This window comes from Lagenorhynchus albirostris, chromosome 1, assembly GCF_949774975.1.
Source record: "Lagenorhynchus albirostris chromosome 1, mLagAlb1.1, whole genome shotgun sequence".
Classification (NCBI taxonomy): domain Eukaryota; kingdom Metazoa; phylum Chordata; class Mammalia; order Artiodactyla; family Delphinidae; genus Lagenorhynchus; species Lagenorhynchus albirostris.
The window spans coordinates 45,738,693-45,763,869 of NC_083095.1; the positions used below are offsets into that span (position 1 = coordinate 45,738,693).

The window sequence follows — 25,177 nt, forward strand, 5'->3', positions numbered from 1 at the left end:
TCTCTTTGCCTCCTGGGGGACACAACCTGTGGCAAAAAAATACTTGAGAAGATGGTATTGTAGAAACAATAATAGATCAAATAATATTTGGTCTCCTATAAAATGAGGTGATGTGAGCACACCCTGGTTTTGAAATTATATTAATCTTTGGCCTTGCTGGTAATAAGGAAGGGCAGAAAGGCATGGTTGAGAGTATTACCAATGGGAACTATTAACTTTTTCAAGCTGATTACATTTCTAATTAAAAACCTACTTTTTTTTCCCTCTATAAATCTGGAGATTTCATAAAACCAAAAGAACCCACGGGAAGATTGTCTGATATTGGTATCCATTACTGATTTGAAAGCAGTGAAGTATAGTTTAGGGAGATGAAATAGTTAAAAGGAGTCCAGAGAAAGATACCAGAATGCTAACAGTAATTGTCTATGGGTCGCCTATATGTAAACTTTTTCTTTCTGCTTTTCTCATTTCCTGAATATATTATGTTTCCTGAAGTAAGAAAATAGAACAATTTCTTTGTAGCATCTGTTGGAGAGGTTAATTTGGGGGTAGTATTTACTCCTATTTACTTTTTTTTTTTGTCTTTATTGAATTTGTTATAATATTGCTTCTGTTTTATGTTTTTTGGCCATGAGGCATGTGGGATCTTAGCTCCCTGACCAGGGATGAACCTGCACTTCCTGCATTGGAAGGCGAAGTCTTAACCACTGCACTGCCAGGGAAGTCCCTCCTTTTTAAAAAATAGTTTAACAAATATTGAAAACTTCGGGAGACTCTGATGCAGTATTAACATTGCTACATATTTCTTTTTCCATTGAGTCCTTTTCCATTGAGTCCATTGCGCATTATCAAGAATAAACTGCCCCAATTAAATGACATATGAAGACAGGTAACTCTTTATTAAATGGATGATTTGCAAGAAGGACATTGATGAATAAAGGTAAAATTTTTCACTCATAGTGAACATGAAACTTTTAAATGTGTAAGGTTTACATTCAATTTCATTTCTTTAAAAAGTATCTGCCCCTTTATATCATGGTGTGCGAAGCACTGGTGAGATTTATGTCACCAGAAATTCCCAGTTTGCTGATTTCCCCGAGATTTTTCACCCGATGATTGTACTGCAACAAGTGAGCATCATTGACCGCAACCTTGAAGTGGTCAGCTTCAACCAGGACTTGTATCTGAAATGGCACGTACACAAAACTGTTAGGAATGCCCATTCATCACAAAACCAGTGTGGCCTGAGCTCAGGATGTCCAGCATTTCACCTTTATGATCAATTGTAGAACTAATTAAAGTCAGAAAAAGTAACTTTACAGCAAAAATAAACTCCAACTTATTCAAGATTTAAACAAAACAAAATGATAAAATTTTTAGAAGGATATATTTGAAGCCACAGAGGAAAAGATTAGGTAAAGTTTTTGGATGGCCTCAACCACCTAAAACTAAAACTAAAAATAAATGCTAAAATAGGAATCCTCTACTTAGAGTGGCAAATGTTATGAAGATTGATAATAACCAGTTTTGGCAAGAGTAGGGGAAACACTCTCCCAGTAGTTAGAGGATGTGTTAATCCTTACATCCTTTTGGAAGCAGCACTTTGGCAATATCCTTATCTAAATTTTAAACATGTATATTCTTTGAGTAAAGTTATTCTAGGAAGCAAAGATTTATAAGGATAGTTATCACAGTATTTTAGTAAAATAAATAAAACTTTCCCGGTTTTATTTGTTTGGAATATTTCCATACTCCAAATTTTCATCAGTAGGGTACAGGCTGAATTATTACACATCTGAACAATGAAGTACTATTAGGTGGCAATGTTCTCATAAGGAAAGATGTCCACCAAATGTAGAATATGGTCCCTGTTAGACCCTGCCCTTGAGCTGGCGGTCTAGCTGTTTTTTTTAAATTAATTTATCTATTTTTATATGTGGCTGTGTTGGGTCTTCGTTGCTACGCACAGGCTTTCTCTAGTTGCGGCGAGCGGGGGCTACTCTTTGTTGCGGTTCACGGGCTTCTCACTGTGGTGTCTTCTCTTGCTGCGGAGCACGGGCTCTAGGCCCACGGGCTTCAGTAGTTGTGGCTCATGGGCTCTAGAGCACAGGCTCAGTAGTTGTGGCACACGGGCTTAGGTGCTCCGCAGCATGTGGGATCTTCCTGGGCCAGTGATCGAACCCGTGTCCCCTTCATTGGCAGGTGGATTCTCAACCACTGCGCCACCAGGGAAGCCCGGTCTAGCTGTTTTATAACCCAATCTATAGTCAACCCTTACCTGATACTGTGGACCTAATAAATATTTGTGAAGCAGTGCTTAAAAATGAAAAGTGTGTTGCTTGTCATAGAAAACACTGGAAAGTTACTCATGTTGAAACCTTTGTGAGGATGGGGGAAGCAGTAAAGGATGGAGGACTTTTTAGTTAATTTTTAAAAATCTATAAATTTTTCTTTTCATAAAACAAGTATGTATTACTTTTAGAATTTAAAAATTTTAGGTTTTTAAATTTTTTTTGACTATGCCACACGGCATGTGGGATCTTAGTTCCCCAACCAGGGATTGAACTCACGCCCCCTGCATTGGAAGCATGGAGTCTTAACCACTGGACCACCAGGGAAATCCAATATTTCGTTTTGATTGCCATGCTAACTATGTTGTTTTGAGGAATTAAGTCTCAGCCCAACTGTACCATAAAGACTCTACTTTTTAAATTAAAGATGCTATTTTTCTCACTTCCAGAAAAGCTTAAACTCAGAAGGGTGGTAACGGGTGATGGTAAGGTGCCTGAATGGAGTTGGGGAGAGTGCCACTATTTCTGAGACCTGTCCCCTGGTATGGAGAGCAAATGTACTGGTTAGGTGTCCCAGGACAGCTGATGAAAATTCATTTCCAGTGCATTGTGGTTTAAGAGTGATTCCCCATGAGAAATACACATTATCAATAAATAATAGTAGCAATAACTTACTTTGAAAGGTTTACCACTTTCAAATGGGAAAACCGTCTGTCTTTCTTCCTTCCCCCAGTTATTATTCAGCTTCGAATTGCAAACGATGACTTTCCTGTTGTCCTCATTGAAGCGTGGGTTAAAGTGGAAGGCGACATCATTTCCTGTCTTGAAATCTAAAGCAAGTCTGTTTTAAACCAAAGACCAGAGTTAGTAAAATTATTCAAGTTGTACATTTGTATCAAGTGAAGAACATAAAATTTTCTAAAGAGCAAATCATTTATAAAATACAGGAAAAATTTCTAAACAGAAAGCAAATAAACCAGAGAATGGGTTCAAACTGGAAAGTATACTGGGCCAAGTACAGTAGTTCCACTTTATGTGCAGAGGGTATGTTCTAAGACCCCAGTGGATGCCTGAAACCATGGATAGTACCGAACCAAACATCTATTTAGCTAGCTAGCTAGCTGGCTAGCTATCCACGCACACTTTTTTCCTATACATGTATACCTATGATAAAGTTTAATTTATAAATTAGGTACAGTAAGAGATTAATAATAAAATAGAACAATTACAGCAATATACTGTTGTAAAAGTGATGTGAATGTTGTCTTTCAAAATATTGTACACATTTAATGCCTTTTCCATCTGAACTAATCACTTATGCACTGGGGCTGTAACTTTTGCAGTTTGAGGTATGACAGGAAAAAAAAAAAACTAGCATGAGTTTCTTTCCTTTCTCACAATTTCATGGACAGAAGATTTGTACTTACTATAGATCTTAGCAACCTCAGTATACAATTTTTTTCTTTCCATTAAGTCAAGAACCTTCCCTTTTTCACTTAAAAGGAGCCTTTTATAGCTTCTCTTTGGCATATATGAATTGCCAGCATCACTACTCTTGCTTTTGGGGTCATTATTAAGTAAAAGTTTACTTGGACACAAGCACCAGGGTACCACGACAGTGGATCTGATAACGGAGAGCTACTAAGTGACTAATAGGCCAGATATTGCTGCACAAAGGGATGATTTCACGTACTGGGCAGGATGGGGCTGGACAGCGTGAGATTTCACCATGCTGCTCACAACGGTGGCAACTTAAAACTTATGAACTGCTTATTTCTGGGAATTTCCATTTAATATTTTCAGACCGTGATTGACCCTGGGTAACTGAAATCGTGGAAGGGGAAACCTCAGATAAGGGGGTACTACTGTATTCGATGTACTACCACAGTATCTCAAAGTAAACAAGACAATATGTGTTGAGTTTTTTGGCCTCGTTGTCTTTGGTCATATCCTTCTATTCAGCTGTAATTCTTTTTACTCTCTACACATGAAACAGTCAAGGTGTGCTCGCTTCGGCAGCACATATACTAAAATTGGAACGATACAGAGAGGATTAGCATGGCCCCTGGGCAAGGATGACACGCAAATTCATGAAGCGTTCTATTTTTTTTCCCTGGTGGTGCAGTGGTTAAGAATCCGCCTGCCAATGCAGGGGACACGGGTTCGAGCCCTGGTCCGGGAAGATCCCACGTGCCGTGGAGCAACTAAGCCCGTGCGCCACAGCTACTGAGCCTGTGCTCTAGAGCCCACATGCCACAACTATGGGTGCCTAGAGCCCGTGCTCCACAACAAGAGAAGCCACCGCAATGAGAAGCTCGTGCACCACAACTAGAGAAAGCCTGTGCGCAGCAACAAAGACCCAACGCAGCCAAAAATAAATAAAAATAAATTTTTTAAAAAAATTCAATTGAGTCAAATTTTTTTAAAAAAAGCAAGGTCTGCTTTCTAGACCTACTAACAATGATTCCTTGGGTATTTAATTCACCCAGTAACAGACACATACAACCACCAATGATTAAATTCACAGGGAAAGGACCAATATGGTCAAATGGCAATAGAAGTTGTATTTGACTAAATACGCAATGCCTGTATTTTCTCAGCAGTGAAAAGGAAGATAATTGTCAACTCTACTGCCGTACGGATTTTTTTCTTTCATGTAACTGCTCACATAGATTTTGCAGATCAAAGCAATACATTTCTCAGTTTACTACCACCTTAATCATTTCAACCAAAATTGGTTTTGACCTGCCAGTCTCAGTCAACATCTCTATTGTTATTGGAACTAACCTTTTTAGTGCAACAGTCATAAATAAGGCAAAGATACCAGTGTGGTCCTGCGTGACAGCAGCTGCAGCAGGAGGAGAGCAGATATTACCAAATCGTGAGTGCTGTCTGCAGAGGATCAGGGCGCTGGGTCCTATGTTATTTTGGGAGGCAAGATGGATAAGGACACAGGCAGAGGATATATATGTTGTGTAACTTGCTGTGAGACAAGCTTTATTATGTAGGGAAGTATTGTGCTGAGAGAAGCTGTATAGGCTGTGTGGAAGAAAGAGCTGGCTTAGGGTAGTGACTACCACGTAGAACCAGAGGAGGCTGGCTGGAGGTGGAGTGAACTGGTTAGCTGAATGTAAAACGATCAGATCAGAATCTGAGTCCACCTCCTGGTAACAGAGGAGGTTGCTCCTGCCGATTCACGCAGATCAAGATGACAGGCACTCACAGGGGCTGTTTATAGATTCTTAAATAAACCTGTGTACACAGCTGGAATTTGTACCTTTTGTGTCCTGTCTATAAGACCCAGAAGCAGATATTAGTTAATCTAGGAGCTTTAATAGTACTACTAACCTCAAGGACAGACATACTGAACAGCTTCAGGATAGCCCTAGCCTGCTTGTATTATATATAAATATAACCAGTGGTGATAACCAGAGCCAAGCATCCCAGGGCAGCCCGTAAATCAGCATGGATTTTCCTAAGTGAGCTCAAAGTCTTACCCGCCCCGAGCTCACCCCACCAGTACCAATAGCAGAGGCTGACTTATTTTTACAAAGTCTTTAACTTGCAGAGTCTTTTCAAACTTTTTAAGTAAACAGTGTCTACTCAAAAGACTGGGGTTCCCCACCTTGTCACTTATCTGTAGACCAGGCCGACACGTGGGAATCTGTGACTCTGCTGTTTCACCCGGTATGAAGACAGAAATGGCGGCCAAGCTCACAAATCTGAGAGTGCACCAAGACCTGCACAACTGCAGGGAGATTTGTACCACTATGAGGACAGAGAGGTATAATTTTTTTTTTTTTTTTTTTTTTTTTTTTGCGGTACGCGGGCCTCTCACTGTTGTGGCCTCTCCCGTTGCGGAGCACAGGCTCCGGACGCGCAGGCTCAGCGGCCATGGCTCACAGGCCTAGCCGCTCCGCGGCATGTGGGATCTTCCCGGACCGGGGCACGAACCCGTGTCCCCTGCATCGGCAGGCGGACTCTCAACCACTGCGCCACCAGGGAAGCCCCGAGAGGTATAATATTTAAACTCTCAGATCAACTAGACATCTTTTTGTCTTTGACCCTAGTTTGTTTTTTTTTTTTATATTTATTTATTTGGCTCCACCGGGTCTTAGTTGCAGCACGCATGATCTTCGTTGCGACATGCAGGATCTTTCAGCTGTGGCATGTGGGATCTTTTTTAGTTGTAACCTGAGAACTCTTAGTTGAGGCATGTGGGATCTAGTTCCCTGACCAGGGATCAAACCCCGGCCCCCTGCATTGGGAGCATGGAGTCTTAGCCCCTGAACCACCATAGAAGTCCCTGACCCTAATTTTTGATGGGCTTTGTGTTTTAGACAATCTATGGCTCAGAGGTGGAGGGATGGCCAAACATTACATTACAAAGGCTCTACTTTCCTTTAATTCTAAGGCTTTCACTGCCTAGAAGAACCAACAGAATGGGTTTTCCTGCTCTTCCTCTTTGTCCTCACAAAGTAGAACTCTGTTTTATTCTGGTTCTGGGAGAAACACAAGATTTAGTGAGGGAAACCTTGTCTTCTTGGTGGGAATGCGTATTGATTTATGGGGAAATCCCAAACTATGGTATAGCCAAGATTCTAAATGTGCCATTTTAAAAACTCTATCAAAATTCAAAACAGATCACCCTTTATTCCAAAAGCAATCAGTAAATATGTTAGACTTGCTGACTTTGCTCTTTACCTGTTTGCGTCGGGCTTTACTGTGCCCAGGATTGTTATCAGCATGCGAGGCATGACTCCTCCGGAAAAAGGCAGGTCATAAGGCACATTCTGGGAATTAAAAAAAAAAATATATATATATATATCAATAAAGAGTCATGTTTTCTTGAGGCAAGAAAGAAAAAGATATCCTAAAGTTCAACCGCTTTTAATATGTGTGAATAACACATAACCCTACTTTAGCCATCTTTTCAGACTCTCAGGCCACCTTGCCCAGGGCCTGGAGAGAGAAGGCTCCCTACACAACTGCAGCTAATAATCGAGAATAAGGCCATCAGTTAATTGGTGCCAAAGGCAGAACATGTTCCCTTTCGGAGCACTGTATCTCTCATGACAAGGCCCATCCCAATCTATAACTCATCCACTTCACCTATTTTTTGGAAAGACCCTTGTCATATAACATTCTCTGTCAGGTTGTTCTGCTCCCTGTGGGCAGGCACTGTGGTACCTTCTGGGCTTCTGAGGCCCCCTATGTTCCACTCACACAAGGCCCTGAGGAGTGCTTCGAATGTGGCAGGTACTTGATATTTGTAGAATGGACACTTTCCAATTAATACCTTCCCCAGTTCATTTTACAAATATTTCTTGACCTTCTATGTTCAAGGTGCTGTAAATATTCCCAATGCTCTGTCCTTGGCCTCTTCTCTTTTTCCTGTAAAATTGTTTCCCCCTGGGTTCGACCATCACCCAAGTCTTTTCTCTCTTGCACTGATCTGTCTGATCTGTACTAGTCCTGTGCTTCCTCCCGGAACTCAATAGTCCTGTGCTATTGAACTCTTTCCTCATATCTGTATCTTTTCTCCCAACTACACTATTTGGAAGGGAAGGGTCTGTGTCTGAGATGTGGCTGGAGCCCCACAGAGTTTTATGCTTAGAACTCATTTATTAAAATGGGTTTTAATGTAAGTGAAAATTTAATCCTTAGATGACAAAATTATCTTTAGAAGGTTTTTAAAAACCCGATTACCGTGGTTCCCCCAAAGGTTCCCTCTATGACCATGGGAAGGTTGTATAACTCTTTATTGCCCCATTTCCTCATTTGTGAAGTGGGGATAACAACAGTATCTTAGAGGGTGCTTATGGGGTTGAATGAGATCATCCATGTAGAAGCACACAGCTGGGACATGTTATATACTCAGTGTTTATTCATAATAATAACCAAAACTTCCCCCATTGCTATGATCTTAACTTGATTTATATTAAAGCTGCTTTACAGATGCCTTTAAAAGATGCACTAGCTTCTCTTTAACAGTACACATATTGAACTCAACACGAGCAGCAATTTTTTCTATTGGACCAACATACACTGTGGCTGGTCCTTGCAAAGCAGCTGTAAGCAGTGAGTTTAAAGCTTCAGCTCTCCCAGGAGCCCTTTGCAGGTCAGTACCCAGAGCCAGCTCCCAGCCACAGCACCTCAAAGTGATGGCACCACTGCTCCAGACAATTGCTACGGGCTTCATTAGCTTTGTCCTGATCACAGTCAAGCATACGAAATGACTAACACCATCTTACCAGGGGTCCAGAGGGGACGCCATAAGGGCCAGCAGCAGGGTAGGCTCCAGGAGCACTTGGCTGTCCAGGAGGTGGGTAGACCCCAGGCCCAGGGTAGGCACCTGGTGCAGTTGGTCCAGGATAACCAGGTGCAGTTGGGCCAGGGTAGGCCCCTGGAGGTGCCTGGCCTGGGTAACCCCCAGGAGGGGTTACCCCTGGGGGTAACCCCTGGCCAGGGTAGGGGCCGGGTGGTACCTGGCCAGGGTAGGCCCCAGGATAGGATGCTCCCGGGTAGCCTCCTGCCCCAGCAGGCTGGTTTCCCCATGGACCAGGCCATCCTTGAGGGTTTGGGTTTCCAGACCCAGATAAGGCATCATTAAGCTGGAAAGAAAGACATAAACAGTTACAGGATGAAAGACATTCACCACAACAGAATTTTCAGGAATATGTGATCTAAGAATTAGAGCGACATGCTGAAGATACGAAATTCATATCAATAAAATTTCCCCCACCTATTAGTTTTGAGTTCCTAAGACTAAAATTAGACTTTAGGATTATACATGCTTGATCACTCTATTCTTGCTTCCCATCGTCTCAGATCATTAAGGGTTGCCTTTTCGTAATTTGCTAAAGTCAGGAGCTAGCCATCCTCTGTGTAAAAGCACATACTTTCTGACACGAGAAAAACAATCATGAAAATCAAGATGCATGTGGGCTGGAAAACCTCCACCAAGCTGGCGCTGGTTGCCTTGGCCTTCCCTTGGCTGGATGTCTACTGCACTTCAGGTGCACCAGGTTAGTCACCACTTAGTGGCATCCAGGCTAGTATCAGAGAAGCTGCCTTGTACACAGGGATGTGGAATCACAAGATCTGGTTTGAAATCCAGTGCCATCCTTCAAGAGCCCCAAACTCTTGGAGCCATCATGCCACTTGTACAGGACTTAGTGTCTCTGTCTGTGTAACAAGGATAATGATCTTATCTCATGTGATTGTTGTGAGGAACACATGAGGCAGCATTTGGGACGGCTCTTTATAGACCGCAAGATGCTGTGCCAGTGTCGGTTTGTGTCCTTTCTCTCCAGGAGGAGACTCTGCCTTCTCCCTCTCTGACATCTACAGTATTTAGCAGAGCGCTAGGTGGTACATGGAAGATACTCAGTAAAAACTTCTACGTTGATTGAATATGATCTGCCAGGATTGTCTGACCCTTTGGTGCATCAGGAACCCAACCCCAGACCTGGTATCGGGGCAGCAGAGTGAGGCTGTGAAGGGAGCCCATGGGGTCTGGGGGAGGGGGAGAGAGAAACAGAGGGCTGGATGACGACGGAAAGTAAACCGGATTTAGAAAACAACTCAAGCTCCTGGCTGTAGGTGGTGTGAGTCATTCTGTTAAGGAATTTGAGAATACATAAGCATGCTAATAGGAATTTATTTTGGCTGCTTCTTACTCCAGCATTTGGGAAAGGAGGAGTAGAGGGCACTGCAGGATTTAAAAAAAAAAAAATCAGGATGCTCAGACTGTACCACACTGCCCTTTGTTCAGCTGGTTTCTCAGCTCCTGCCAGTGGAATCCACCCACTTCTGTCCTAGGCCTTGGGTAAAGGGGTTACTGTTAGTGAGGCCCAGGCCTCTCTCTTCCTGGCTTTCTTCCCAAATCTGTTGCTGGAAAAACAAGACTCCAGCTAACAAGCCCTCATTGGACGGGTGAGGCCAGAGGAAGCCAAGTGGTGGGAGAGTTAGGAAAACTTGAGTGGTTAAAAAAAAACAACCTTCAACCTGCATGACTGTATACATATTAGGGTAGGAAAACAGACATAAAACACTTACCGAAAAACTGTCTGCCATTTTCCTGAAAGGAGAAACAAACAAACAAACACAGGTTATTGATCCTAAAAGATTTCACTGGTTTCCGTATGAATTTAACATCACAAACAGCTCATTGTGCAGGTCTAGTCAGTGCACAGGCATTCTCCTAACACAAGCCAGTCTATTCCTCAAATATGCTGAAATCATTAGCGGGGAACCACAAAAATGTCTCATCAAAGGGCGGAGATGCACTCCACCTGGATCACCACGCCCTATTTAACTCATACCTTTAAACTCTAATCACACTAGCCTGTGGCCTGAATCCTGGGAGTACCAGGCGACCCAAGGCAGGTGGGAGAGGGGGGAATAAAATGCTCTGCCCCTTTCCTAGGTAACAAATGTAAACGGTCCTGGGTTTTTGGTCCTCCTTCACCTTCCTTCCTGTGTTCTTTTTCTACCACCTCATAAAAAGTGTTCAGTGCATTAATCTCACCCACCTCCCCTCCGGTTCCCTCTAACAGCCCCACACCCTGCTCTGGGTTTTGGGAGGAAGCAGTTGGTTCTTCCTACTGAGATTTGAAAGACAATCCTTGCCTTCCCCGCCCCACCCTCCAAGACCTAGTTGCTGCTGTTGATTTATTCCTTTATTTGTACACATTTATGCCTACTCTGGGCCAGGCACCGGGTGGCTCCTGTCTGGGTTTGAAGATGAAATCGACCAAGATGTATGGCCAAAGGGTCCAGAGGCCAGAAGGGGGTCACAAGTGATGGACGCTGTGAGCCAGACTGCATGCTGTGGGAAGTCACAACTCGAAAGATGACTTCTAACAGGGGAAGAGACAGTGTTGCTTGAGCTAAGCCTTGAAGGAAAGGTGAGATTGTGATGTGGAGCAATAAAGAAGAAAGGCGGGCACAAGATGATTCCCTTTTTTTTTTTTTAAAGATACTTGTTATTCCAAATGAAATGTCTGGCAGTATAACAAACAACTAAGGTTTAAAAAAAAAAGTCAGGGTTTCCCTGGTGCCGCAGTGGTTGAGAGTCCGCCTGACAATGCAGGGGACTCGGGTTCGTGACCCAGTCCGCGAAGATCCCACGTGCCGCGGAGCGGCTGGGCCCGTGAGCCATGGCCGCTGAGCCTGCGCGTCCGGAGCCTGTGCTCCGCAACGGGAGAGGCCACAACAGTGAGAGGCCCGCGTACCGCAGAAAAGAAAAAAAAAAAAAAAAAGTCAGACAATGTGGAGGAAAATATTTTTGGGTAGGATGCTACCAGAAAGGGTTGGCCTTGCCCACAGCTGCCTCAAAGGGTAGCCCCGAGACATCATTCTTGCTTCTCCGGCTCCTCCCCCTGTGCCAAGGCCCCATCCAAACACGATGTTTTACACCTGCTCCCGCTGCGGGTGCTCTCTAGCGGTGAGGGGAGGAGAGTAGCTTTGGACTCCTCAGGTCTGGGTGAGTTTTCTCAGCTCAGGATCACTGGTGCTGTGGCCAAAATTACCTGGACTTGAACAATCAGAATCTCTTTCTCCTTAAGTCGCCTATTTGTGATAGTTACTCAATTATTCTTCTTAAAATAATTGAGTAAATGGTGGCTACTTGATAGGTCCTAAAAATGTAAAATATTAGATTTTATTGTTAAAAAACCAAACAGGCAGACCTCCTCCTAGAACTTAATGTGTGCTTTATTTATACACCAGATATTTTATCCTACTCTGCTGTAGGATAAAATACTCTTTCTTTTTGCACATCTCTTTTAATCTGGGCATTCTCAAATATATTTGGAAACACTCAGGTTGTCACTGTTACCACTGTGCCCATCTTCCAACATGGAAACTGCTAGCAATTTGATTAGGAAGTCATGGTGACTCTCCCAGGGCTTATATTCACTGTATTTAGTATATAGTATTTGACCTTTTAAAGCAAAAGTCAGGTGCTCTTCTGTGCTTCCTTCCCCAAAAGGCTACCACTGCCTTGAAAACTGTGCTGCTACCCTGGAAAGAACTTAAGAGTTGTTAAAGAGAAAGAAAGGACATTTCTTAAGTCAAGAAAATAAAGCTTCTCATTTTGGATGCCAGTAGGAAACAATCTTGAACTTCATAGTGGGCAGAAAGCTTAGTTCCTTTGATTACACTCCTGGGCAACGTATCAAAGCCTCAGCAATAACATTGTAAGTGTTTTGACTTCTTTTAAATATCCCCATTGTGTTCAGGCTTATTCCCAACCTCACACCACTGACATTTCAGGTGGGATACTTTGTAGGGAGGGGCTGTCCCGTGCATTGCAGTACCTGCAGCAGCATCCCTGGCTTCAACACACAAGATGCCAGTAGCACCCCTCCCGCGCCATCGTGATAATGCAGAATGTCTTAAGACATTGCCAAATAACCCTGGGGGAAGCGGGAAGAGGGCAAAATTGTGCCTGGTTTGAGAACCACTGGTGTAGGCTAATTAGCATATGTATCCTCACATAAATGTACCTATGCAGGTCAATAAAAAACAGAAAGGTAGTTTCAATTGTTAAAACTAGCTAAATCTGTTCCATTGGCCTCATAAAGTGTCGTATTAACATAAATCCAATTAAACTTAGATGTGTTTAAAGGCTGATCATAACCAGAAACTCACACAAAGACATTTACATTTCTAAAATGTAACATTTATTCTTTTCAAAGTTTCTGTTCAAGCATATTCAGTTTATTTTCCGACTAGCCCCAAACAATTTAAGAAACAAAGCAGATTCCACTTTATTTCTACTGTGTTTCACATGACACCAAGGATGACGCGTCCTTGGATTGTGGATTTGGATTGTGTTGTGTTTGGATTGTGTTGTGACACATTAGACAAGCCCATTAGAATAATGACACCCTGCATTTATGTGGTGCTTTTCAGTTTACAAAGCACTTTCACATACCTTACCTATTTTGATTCTGATAATAATCTTATGAGATTGACAGGGAAAAATTAATATCCTCACTTTAAAGGTGAGGAAACTGAGTCTCAGAGAGGTAATGTGGTGACCCAAAGTCATTCTGTCATTGGCAGGCCAAGGACCAGGGTCCAAGCATCCTGACTCCTAATTCAGGCTGATTTTACACTAGTATAAAACCTCACACTTTGAAATTTTAAAGTATAGTCCTTCGAAAGTGTTAGTTACTTCATTTAGAAATTCATTCTCTGGCTTAAACATTCAGAACTGCATAAACATGCTGAAATTGTAAACAAATTAAAAAGAGATCATGGGGACTTCCCTGGTGGCACAGTGGTTGAGAATCCTCCTGCCAATGCAGGGGACATGGGTTCGAGCCCTGGCCCGGGAAGATCCCACATGCCGTGGAGCAGCTGAGCCTGTGCGCTACCACAATGAGAAGCCCCGCCCATAGCAACGAAGACCCAATGCAGACAAAAATAAGTAAATAAAATGAATAAGTTAAAAAAAATCATGTTTTTGTCAGAAAACTAGCTGGGTGACTCAGTGTGCAGTGATATTGAATACAAGGATGGCATTTTGCACAGTCACTTTGCTAATTATAACCACATTTAAACCGATAAAGCTTACTTTTCCAAAAATTGGGTATGCATTGTTTTGATTATGTCAACTCCCAACCATCAGATCTCTGATGAAACAGGTTCTAACCAATGTTCTTTTGAAATCAAGGTTAGCAACCTTAGAACTTAAAAACAAAAAAAGGAACCAAAAAAAGAATAAAAAAAAAACCAACACATCTATTTGGGTAAATATCTTCCCTACTTGCCTGGAAATTTTCTTTTTTTTTCTTTCTTTCTTTCTTTCTTTTTTTTTTTTTTTTAGAGGAGTAGCTTATAGAGACAATCAAATGTAAAATTTAAAAAATCTTCCCACTCCACAGGTACTATAGGTTTGTGAACTCTGGCATTCCCAGAATCAGAGAATTTTGAAAAGCCAGGATAGAAACACTATGTCAAAGACAAAAACATTTAAAAACTACTACCTGAGTCTTCACATTTGGAAAAACCTACAGAAAGTAGTTCAGTATTGCTTTGCAATAAGGAATTGAAACATGAGTCAGAACGCAGGGCACTTTAATCGGTTGTTAATTGCAGCTCTGCCCTTCAATAAAGAGTAGCTATCCACTGTACTAAGCTATTCTAGGCCCATGCAGCAATTAATTCAGTTGCCAGGGTTCCCAGGAGCACTTCTGAAATTTCTGCCCACGAAGGGCCCCAACTTTTATAGGAGCTGTAAGGGAAGTAGATCACAAACGTATTTCCTCAGAACCCCAAGCACTGCCCACACTCCTCCCCAAAGAACACAGGACAGGCAGTCTACGTCCTGGACTTACAGAAACACAGAACAGGCCTTGAGGAACGCTCACTTACCAAAGCCAAATTCAATGATGCTGGTTAGAATAAAGGAAACTGGTCCTTTACTAGGATTTCTTTTTCATCATTGTTCCTCAGCATCAAGGAAGGTAAAGTTACTTTGTGCCTCTCAGTTACTGATTTTTTTTTCCCTTATGGAAAAGCTGAACATCAGTCAAGAGAGAACACATGATACTTAGTCAGCAGCACATTGGAATTACTGCCCTGGCAGGCTTACCACTCAGAATTTAATGAGAAGAACCCATTCAGGCACCAGACACAAAATGTTAACTAGCTGTCCTCAGAGAAGCCTGTGTCCCAAACTATCACAGGAAAGAGAGGCTAAGTTTTAGATCAGTTACTATGAGTCTCAGGTATATGACGTTTACAAGCCAACTGGTATTTAAGGTAACATAAGAGTCTCAAGTTTTACTATATGAATAAATATCTGTATTACAGTTAAAATTTAGAGTCTGACTGATGAAGGTTCTAGGCAAACAGTATCTAAATCACAGGTGAGACCAATATTGGCCTTTGACCTCACTAGCAGTAAGTAAAAAGTCTTTATAAAGCACTTCTGCATATTTGTGGCATAGCAAAATGTCATTGATTAAGGACCCCTCAACAGAGTGAAATTTGCTATTCCATTTTTTTTAAAACTAGCTTTTGCACTTCCCTGGTGGAGCAGTGGTTAAGAGTCCGCCTGTCAATGCAGGGGGCACGGATTCGAGCCCTGGTCCGGGAAGATCACACATGCCGCGAAACGACTAAGCCCGTGCGCCACAACTACTGAGCCTGCGCTCTAGAGTCCGTGCTCCACAACAAGAGAAGCCACCGCAATGAGAAGCCCGTGCACCGCAGAGTAGCCCCCGCTCGCTGCAACTAGAGAAAGCCCGCGCACAGCAACGAAGACCCAACACAGCCAAAAATAAATAAATAAAATAAATTTAAATAAATAAATAAAAATTAAAAAGGCATTGGTGACTTACAAAAGAAAAGCATGTGTTAAAAAAAAACCAGGGCTTCCCTGGTGGCGCAGAGTCCGCCTGCTGATGCAGGGGACGCGGGTTCGTGCCCCGGTCGGGGAGGATCCCACATGCCGCGGGGCGGCTGGGTCCGTGAGCCATGGCCGCTGGGCCTGCGCGTCTGGAGCCTGTGCTCCGCAACGGGAGAGGCCACAGCAGTGAGAGGCCCGCGTACCGCAAAAAAAAAAAAACAAAAAAAACCCCCAAAAAACTAGCTTTTGGGGTCAATGCTCCTTCTTTTCTGCTTCTTATGTAACCTGGTGAGGCACCACCTAATATTTCTAAGCTCAAAACATTCAAGACCCATCATCAAACTTCTCCCAAGAATATGAAGTAAATGCTGATTCTAAGTATAACGCCCACACATTATTAACTTAGGAAAGAGCTCCAATCTCCCATAGATCAAGGATGAGGCATAGCCATCAAAGGATTGAAAGACTCTCCTCTAGGGATTCAAAGTCAATGTCTGAAAAGGAGACTACTGTGGAACAATAAATTTTTATTATTAAACTTTAACTTTTATGGAAACAATTTCCTAGTATGAAAGATAAACTTGAGGCAAATGAGTCAGAATTTTGGAAGCTGGTGAAAATTTTCTCTCATGCTCTGTGCCAAGAGGTCAATTTTCATTGCTATCATTTTCTTCAGAACTAAATGAGCCTTTCTTCCATTCCCTTTCCAGAATCCTAGAAACAGACTGGGTCACTGAGGTCCAACTGTCCTCATTGTCCAGCAACCCAACTCCCAGGAGTCAGTTTACAAATATTCCACGGTATCTGGAATAGGAATCGCTAAGGGGAGGGCATGAATGAAGCCTAAGGCACGGCCTCAAGCCCTGTGTCCCTGAGCTCTTACTCCTCAAAATGCATGCATTTTAGTGCTTTGATTTGAGCAACTCACAATCCAGAATAAATGCTCAAACATGTTTGAAAAGCCTCCCCACCCCCGCCTCAGCTAGGCCTCTGCACCCTGGGACCAACATTGTGCCACACCCCACATATCCCCGGCACAGATCGTTAATGCCCAAACCTGGACAGGGATGAGTCACTGATTTGCAAAAACTGAGGGTGTACGGTCTTTGTCAAGCCGGGCACATGTCCACTCAGCCTTGGGGCAGCACCCTTTTCTACGGGATCAGCATCCTGAGAGAGGCTGCAGCCCTTGACCCTGTTGGCCAGGTAGCAGGGCGCATTCCCATCCCACAGCAAGATCAAGTGGTCGACAGCCAAGTCAGGGGTCGTGGAGCCGCCCGACAGAGTCCGGGAGCAGTACCCTCTGTGGACTGGGGGCAGGAAGGCCTGCTTCCTCCCGCCCAGCTGGAGCGCGCGGCTGGGGTGATGCGCGCGCGCCCGCCGCTCACCGCCGGCGGCCCTGGGCGGCCGACGACGGGAGGGCGCGACGCCGGGGCTGAGCCTCCCAGTCGCCTCAGAGGGTAACACACCCGTCCGCCTCGAGTAAATGCAGGTGAGTCCTTGTAAGGCGTTGCTAACTTTCCCCGAGTCTCAGACTCCGCTCTCCCTTCTCGGCGACCCCCTCCCGCGGGCCTCCAGGAAGTCAAGCCCCGGCCGCGCACCGAGCAGCGCCCGGGAGTCCTCGCCCTGACAGGCTCAGCCGCCAGCAAGCCCGTGCGCGCCCCAGTCCCGGCGCCCCGCGCCACTCACCCGACGCCTCGGCACTAGCTCGCGCGCTGCGGGGGTGGCTTCGGCAGAGGTGCTGTCGTCCTGGCTGGGTGGCGGCCGGCTCTGCGCCTCAAATACGCCGGGCCAGGCCCGCCTTTCCCGGGGCGGGGCCGCCACCCCTGCCACCCACGGCCTCGCTCTGCGGACCAGGCGGGGCGAGTCCCCGGCCTCGCTGGACACCCGGGCGCCCAGGCGCCGCGGTTGCAGGGCGCAGAGGAGACGCCTGACTCGGAACAGCGGCGGGTGGGACCCTGACCCGAGGCCTCCATCCCCGCAGCGTCCAGTCGGTCCCCTCCGCAGCCGCTGGAGATCGGGGTTCACCGCCCTCTCGCCAGATTCACCTGCTAACTCCTCAGACCAAGATAGGGAGAGTCTGCGAAGCTTTTTGTGTGTGTTTCTTTGGGGAGTTTTGCTTGCTTACTTGCTTTAACTGTGTTTACTCTTTTTCTGCCTGAATCTCAGGCACTCTCAGCCCTTCTGCATTTACTTTACCTAAATCCCTTCTCAGCATCAAAGCCTTCGCACAGTGACTTGGGTCACAGTTTTCTGAGATGCTAGGTGAGATGCTCCCTGTTCCTGGCCTTGCTTTCATTCCCTTTATGAACTGTGATGTGGGTCCACACCTCAGACTAGGAGCCCTAAATTGTTTTGCTGTTTGCTCCCCGCTGCATCCTTAGCATCTATCCTGTGTTTGGTAAATATTTGTTTAATGAATGAATGATTGAAATGGTGAATCACTTCCTATTGGGAAGAGTCCTGATAAAGGAGGGAAGAATTAAATAAAATAAAGCTATGGCTCCAAAAAGGTTGTTACAACAAGTAGTGATGCTTCCAAGAGAAATGGTATTTGTTTGGTAGCATTTAGCTGGGTAATAGCTGAGTGAAATGGCTAAGGATGTCAAAGATGAATTTCTTTTTAAGTTCACACTCACAAAAATTAACTCGACTCACAGACATCGAAAACAAATTTATGGTTACCAACGGGGAAAGTGAGGGGGGGATAAATAGGAATTTGGGATTAACAGATACATACTACAATATATAGAATAAAAAACAAGGAACTACTGTATAGCACAGGGAACTATAGTCAATATCTTGTAATACCTATAATGGAAAAGAATCTGAAAAATAATATATATATGACTGAATCACTTTGCTGTACACTGAAACATTGTAAATCAACTATACTTCAACATTGTAAACTATACTATACTTCAAAAAAAAAAAAAGATTAACTCAAAATGGATTAAAGACCTAAATGTAAGACCTGAAGCTATAAAGCTCCTAGAGGAAAACAGGGGAAAACTCCTTGACATTGATTTTAGCAATGATTTTTTTGGCTATGACACCAAAAGCACAAGCAATAAAAGCTCAGAGTAAACAAGTGGCAGTACATCAAACTAAAAAGCTTCTGTACAGGGACTTCACTGGTGGCGCAGTGGTTAAGCATCTGCCTGCCAATGCAGGGGACACAGGTTCAATCCCTGGTTTGGGAAGATCCCACCTGCCGTGGAGCAACTAAGCCAGCGAGCCACAACTACAGAAGCTCATGCACTCTAGGGCCCGTGTTCCGCAACAAGAGAAGCCACCACAATGAGAAACCCGTGCACCGCGACTAAGGGTAGCTCCTGCTCGCCACAACTAGAGAAAGCCCGCGTGCAGAAACAAAGACCAAATGCAGCCAATATATAAATAAAAAGCTTCTGCACAGCAAAGGAAACTATCAACAAAGTGAAAAGGCAACCTACAGAATTGGAGAAAATATTTGCAAATCATATATCCAAAGAAGAGGTTAATATCCAAAATATGTAAGGAATTCATTCATACAACTCAATTACAAAAAAAACCAAATCTGATTAAAAAATGGGCAGAGGAACCAAACAGACACTTTTCCAGAGAAGATATACAAATGGCCAACAGGTACATGAAAAGGTGCTCAGCGTCACTAATCATCAGGGAAATGCCAATCAAACCCACAATGAAGTATCACCTCATGCCTGTTAGAATGGCTATTATCCAAAAAGACAAGAGATAAGTGTTGGAGACGATGTGGATGGAGAAAAGAGAACCTTTGTGTACTTTTAGTGGGAATGTAAATTGAAACAGTATGGAAGTTCCTCAAAAACTTAAAACTAGAACTACCATATGATCCAGCAATTCCACTTCTAGGTACATATCCAAAGGAAATCAGATCACTATCTTGAAGAGATATCTGCTCCCCCATGTTCATTGCAAAATTATTTATAATAGCCAAGACCTGAAAACAACCTAAATGTCCGTGGATGAATGAATGGGATGAAGAAAATGTGAGATACATATCTATAGCTATATACTGTCTCTATATCTATACACATTCATACACACACACACAGTGAAATATTATTCAGTCATAAAAAATGGCAGGAAGGAAATCCTGCCATTTGTGACAACATGGATGAAACTTGAGGGCATTATGCTCAGTGAAGTAAGTCAGAGAAAGACAAATACCGAAATGATCTCACTCATGTGGAATCTAAAAAAGTCGAACTCATAGAAACAGAAACATAGTTTGATGGTTGCCAGAGGCTGGGGGATGAGAGAAATGGGGAGATATTGGTCAAAGGGCACAAACTTCCAGTTACAGGATGAATACGTTCTGGGATCTCATGTATAGCAAGGTGACTATAGTTAACAATACTTGAAAGTTGCTAAGAGAGTAGATCTTAAATATTCTCATCACACACACACAGAAAGGTAACTATGTGAAGTGATGGATGTGGTAACTATTGTGGTAATCATTTCATATATATATATATGTATATATATCCATTATACATAAATATATCTCATTTTATGTGTATATGTAAATGAAGTTTAGATAATATTAACGGCTACTATTCATCAAGCACTTCTTATGTGCTTTGTATTATACCTAGTGCTTTACATGCATATATGGGGGGGGAGGTAGGTATTTTTATCCCTATTTTAAAGATGAAAAAACTGAGGCATAGAGAATTAGATATGACCAAGATCACAACACAGATCAAGTTGAAAGTATGTCAGGGTCTAAGAAATAAGCCTTTGGAAATGGGATTTGCTATTCCACAGATTGAGGCAAAGAATACACCAATGAACGATGGAAGGAAGGGAGGGAGGGAGGGAAAACGCCACTGCCAGCAGACCACCAAAAATTGGTAGATTTAGAAGTTGGAGGGGATCATTCAGAAAAGGAAAGAAGAATTGACCTCACCGTGAAATGATCTCTGAAAGAACAGAGGAGCAGACTTGCTCTTTTGATTCCAGTGTTTCAATTCTGAGGGACAGTTTTCTATCTTATAGTGGGATTCTGTGTCTGGCTGATAGCATATGTGAGAAAGCCTCTGTATTTGCTTGACCTGTGTCTGGGAGCTTTTGGGTTTTTGGCTAGAGGAGGAAGGGACTTGGTGCTGGACAATGGAGTAAGGACAGAGAACTAGGGAGGGGATGTCGAAACCAATTCCAGTCCAGCCTCTTTTGCTGGGCTGGAGCCCCAGGGAGAGAGGAATGGGGCCAGAAACTGATGGGGCTGTCTTTGTGAAAGCTTTTTGAGAAGTAGCATCAAGGCCCAAGTGACAAAATACAGCTCTGGGGTATAAGGCGTCTGTCCTTTCCCCTTCTGCACACACCCCAGGACTTGCTGGCTCTTTGCAGATTTCCAGAGCAGACTCCTGGGACCGACGTTGGCGTTCTCACCAGGAAGACCCACTGGCGCTGGGAGTTCCCTCATGTAGGTAATGGACATTTCCCAAGGGGCGGGCAGAGGCTGCATCTGCCAGGGGCTGGGGTGGGGGGTAGGGGAGTGAGGTGAGGTGGCCGGCACACTGGTTTGTTAGCATGAGTATGGTCCACACAGGTTACTTCTTTGGGGTGAACTGAGCAGGGGAGGGGCTGCGGAGGGCTCTGCTCTGTACCAGAACGGACTATGGGAGGCATAGTCCCACAGTGGGACAAAGGAGGCCTCGCTAGAACTGGCCAACTGGGAGTTGTGATGTAACTTGGTGATAGTTACATGTGTTCTGTGTTTTGGGCAATGAGTTCACTCAGTAAACCAAAGTGGAAAATGGAAATGTGGCCTCGTGGTGTAATCTCTGATACAATAGGATCGAAGGGTAGAAATTTATGAAAAGTCCAAATTACATTTTATGTCCGCAGAATATATTTAGATATATAAATATTTATCACTCCATGTATCTGTAAATAACTCTGAAAACTAAGATACATTAATGTTTTTAAAATGTATGATTCATGATGGACTGCAACGTTCCTGTGAACTCCGACATTACATTAAGGTGACCCAGGTAGCCTGACAATGTTGCTTGCGTGGGCCTTATGATGTCAGAGAACGAAGGATATGTAATATATAAAGCTGTATTGCCCCTAAGAAAGTTGAAGGAAGCAAACATTTATATTTGGAGTTTAACTCTGACTTCTCTCCTATTCTCCTCCCCTTGCTTACACACTGGGGCCACAAGGGCCCCCAGCTGTTCCATCCCTGCACACTCTGAGCTTAGCATCCTTGCCTGGCTGTCCCCATATGTGAAACTCTCTCCTCCCATTACCGACTGTCACCTCCTTCAAGTCTTTGCTCGAATGGCCCTTCTCCAGGAGTCTACTATTCAATATTTTAGCACCTTATTCAAAATTGCAGCTCAAAAGTTCCCCAGTTCCTCGTGCTGCTGGTCCCCCTTTACCCTGCTCTAATTTTTCTTTTCTTCATGGTATTTATCAATTTCCAACATGCTACAGAATTGATTTATTTCTTGTACCTACTGTCTATTGTTTTTTTTTTTTTTTCTGTCTATTGTTGGTTCCCCCTGACTTTCTTCTACTCCCCTCCCTGACCGCGGAGTTCTTTGCTGTATTATTCACTGATGAATCAAAGAGGCACATAGTAGGCACTCAACATTTGCTAAGTAAATAAATTCATAGTGTGAGCACTGGAGAAAAACCCTGTGGCCGTTTGATTTTATCACTTTCAGTGCTTTTCCCTCTTAGTTAACTATTTAATGCTTCTTAAAATGATTAAAATTTTAATAATGAAGAATTCAATTAATAGGTTGCTATGTTTGTAAAATACAAACAAAACAATAAAAAGCAAAAAAAAACGTTTTAAATTTTTTTGCGGTATGCGGGCCTCTCACTGCTGTGGCCTCTCCCCTTGCGGAGCACAGGCTCCAGACGCGCAGGCTCAGCAGCCATGGCTCACGGGCCCAGCCGCTCCGCGGCACATGGGATCTTCCCAGACCGGGGCATGAACCCATGTCCTCTGCGTCGGCAGGCGAACTCTCAACCACTGCGCCACCAGGGAAGCCCCTCCTTAGTACATTTTGCACAGGAAAGTCATATTATGTATACTCTCCTTTTAACTTTGTCTTATCCTTTTGTTGGAAGACATACATAAGTATTATCATCTCATTTTTACTGTCAGGGAAAGTGACAGTTATCCAAGCTCATCGATGTCTAGGAACAGAACAGAAGTCCTGACTTTTACAACTTATCTAGACAAACACGGAGCAGTGAATCCTTGCAGGGACTGGCTTATGTAAACTAGGGAGGAAACCAGGTATAATCTGGTTCCTAAATAATTCCTGTCCTCTCTAAAATAACCAAATAATTCATTGTGTAAAGATGAATTCTTTCATCCAGTTTTCTACCATAGGAGGGAAGTGTGCACATGAAGGACTCACTTGAGGGAATTGGGAAGGTGTCTTGCATCCTTTAGGATGCATTTGAAAGTGCCTTAGTGGCTGGTACTGTTTTTTCATTGCTGTCCCCTCTAGGCTTATACATAGAAGTCACTGTATGCTGGGGATTGTTTATGAAAATATAACCCCTTCTCTGAAGAGGGTGCCTGGCAACCAATTGACTTGAAAGCATCATCCATAGTAAGTGACTAACCTATGAGTATTAAAAAGGAGTTGCCGACAGGAAGGGCCTTTGCCTCTTCAGAAAATGCTGTAAATCTTAAGACTGAGTCATGAGGCCACAGGGCGAGGAGTGGCATCGCTGTCCTTAGAGGGCTAGCCTCTGGTAATAAGAAAAAGGGATGGCCAAAGCAGTTGTTATGAAGACAAGAGATGAGTCACCCTCTTGCCTTTCTTTCCAGTAATCCTCGGTCATTTCAGGGATACATAAAGCTCAGGCCCTTGCTACTTAGTGGGCTCATCATGTGCTCAAACATCTTTTTCGCTTCACTTCCTTAATTGCACATCCCCAAGCACCGCTTTTTGGTGTCAAATCCATGCCCCTTAGAGCTAACAAAAGGGTTTTGCTATGATCGGGTGTGCCTGGGAATTTATAATTTGTATACATGCAGTAAATGAGTCAACAGTATCCTACCCAAAGCCTATAAAACTCTTCCAAGATAAGTGTAAAAAGCAATCTAATAACATCAATAAAAATATCATTGAGTGACTACTATATACAAATCACTATGCTATTTGAAATAAGGGACAAGCCCAGTATTAGCCCTCGAGCAATAGTTTGGCTGATTTCTACTGATAAAGAGATTTTTAGGACCCTGCCATGAAAGCAAGGACCCTGGGAGAGGCCTCTCACCAGGATGGGGAGGAGGAACTTTGAGGAAGCTGGTGGCATGCCAGAAGATCCTGAGGGCGCCTGAATGAGGGGAACTTTTGTTAGAGAGAGCCAGGGGAGAATAGACAAAGAAGGAAGCAAAGAGAGTGAGTAAAGAAAAGATCCCACATGCTGCGGAGCAGCTAAGCCCGTGCGCCACAGCTACTGAGCCTGCGCGTCTGGAGCCTGTGCTCTGCAACAAGAGAGGCCGCAACAGCGAGAGGCCCGTGCACCGCGATGAAGAGTGGCCCCCGCTCGCTGCAACTAGAGAAAGCCCTTGCACAGAAACGAAGACCCAAAACAGCCAAAAATAAATAAATACATAAATTTATTTATTTAAAAAAAAAAGTAGGTAGAGTAACTATGCTTTCTTTTTAAAAAAAGAAAAGAAAGAAAAGAGAGAAGAAAAAAAGTGGGGGAGAAAGCACAGCCAAATTTTTAATAGGAAAATAGAATTGGAGAGGAAGAATATAGAGAGGACAATAGGAGAATTATGGACATATAAAAAGTCTGAGTGAGCTGGAACAAGCCAGAAAAGAGATGATGAAAAACTACCCAGAAACTAGCATGACACTGGGCCAAATAAGGAAAGACTGTCTGACGAAAGATGAAGCCCTTATGAGATATAAGGTGTGAGATATAAACAAAAATATGTTGATAGTAAGTCTTATAGAAAACAGAATACAGGAACAGCCAGATAAGGGAAAACAAACAGATCTTGGACCCTGGAGAACCCCTGGCAAGTTTGGCAATTCTGTCTGTGTCCACAGAGTATCAACACATCCAGGTGACAAGTGAGAAGTTGTGCCAGGCACTGGGACGTTTGGTCTATCTGATGCCCGCAACTGGATTCTGAGCTTGGAAACATGTGGAACATGTGGCTGGCATGACTGAAGGAGATACTGGGTGTTATGAGGACACAATATATCCTGTGAAGCAGAGAAATTTCCAAATCCAGGACAAAGTGATTGTGCCTGTGTGCTATTTCTATTCCTGGTTGTTTGCACATACTCCCTTCATTTTAGAGGTATTTAATGGGGGCCTAATATGTGCCTCAACCATTTTGCAAAATCTACCCCCACTAGGTCACCGGATGATGGGTTCATCAAAGCCTGGTCAACAAGTGAAATGGGGTCAGTGGCAGTGACAAGCTCAGTGCTGGTTTGTAAGGTCCCCTGCCATACTCTAACTAGAGCCCCTCAGGAGTACAGGGGAG

General features: G+C 43.6%; 1 protein-coding gene and 1 non-coding gene across 2 annotated transcripts; one reads left to right on the forward strand and one right to left on the reverse strand.

The window, feature by feature from the left end:
- Window positions 1-875: 875 nt before the first annotated feature.
- LGALS3 (galectin 3) lies at window positions 876-17,485 on the reverse strand. The gene is made up of 6 exons (XM_060142322.1): window positions 17,350-17,485; window positions 10,353-10,374; window positions 8,546-8,905; window positions 6,996-7,084; window positions 2,967-3,132; window positions 876-1,184 (listed from the first exon to the last, which is right to left on the reverse strand). The coding sequence occupies exons 2-6, from the start codon at window positions 10,368-10,370 to the stop codon at window positions 1,029-1,031; spliced, it is 789 nt and encodes a 262-aa protein (XP_059998305.1). The 5' UTR covers window positions 10,371-10,374; window positions 17,350-17,485; the 3' UTR covers window positions 876-1,028.
- Window positions 4,295-4,401, forward strand: LOC132506081 (U6 spliceosomal RNA). Its single transcript, XR_009535699.1, has one exon. It is a non-coding gene; the product is annotated as a U6 spliceosomal RNA (small nuclear RNA).
- Window positions 17,486-25,177: the final 7,692 nt, after the last annotated feature.

Coding starts and splice junctions, on each gene's coding strand:
- LGALS3 (XM_060142322.1), bottom strand. Junction 3,133..6,995: donor GTAAAGCCCGACGCAAACAG/GTAAAGAGCAAA, acceptor GGTTTAAAACAG/ACTTGCTTTAGATTTCAAGA. Junction 1,185..2,966: donor AAAGTGGTAAACCTTTCAAA/GTAAGTTATTGC, acceptor GTGCCATTTCAG/ATACAAGTCCTGGTTGAAGC.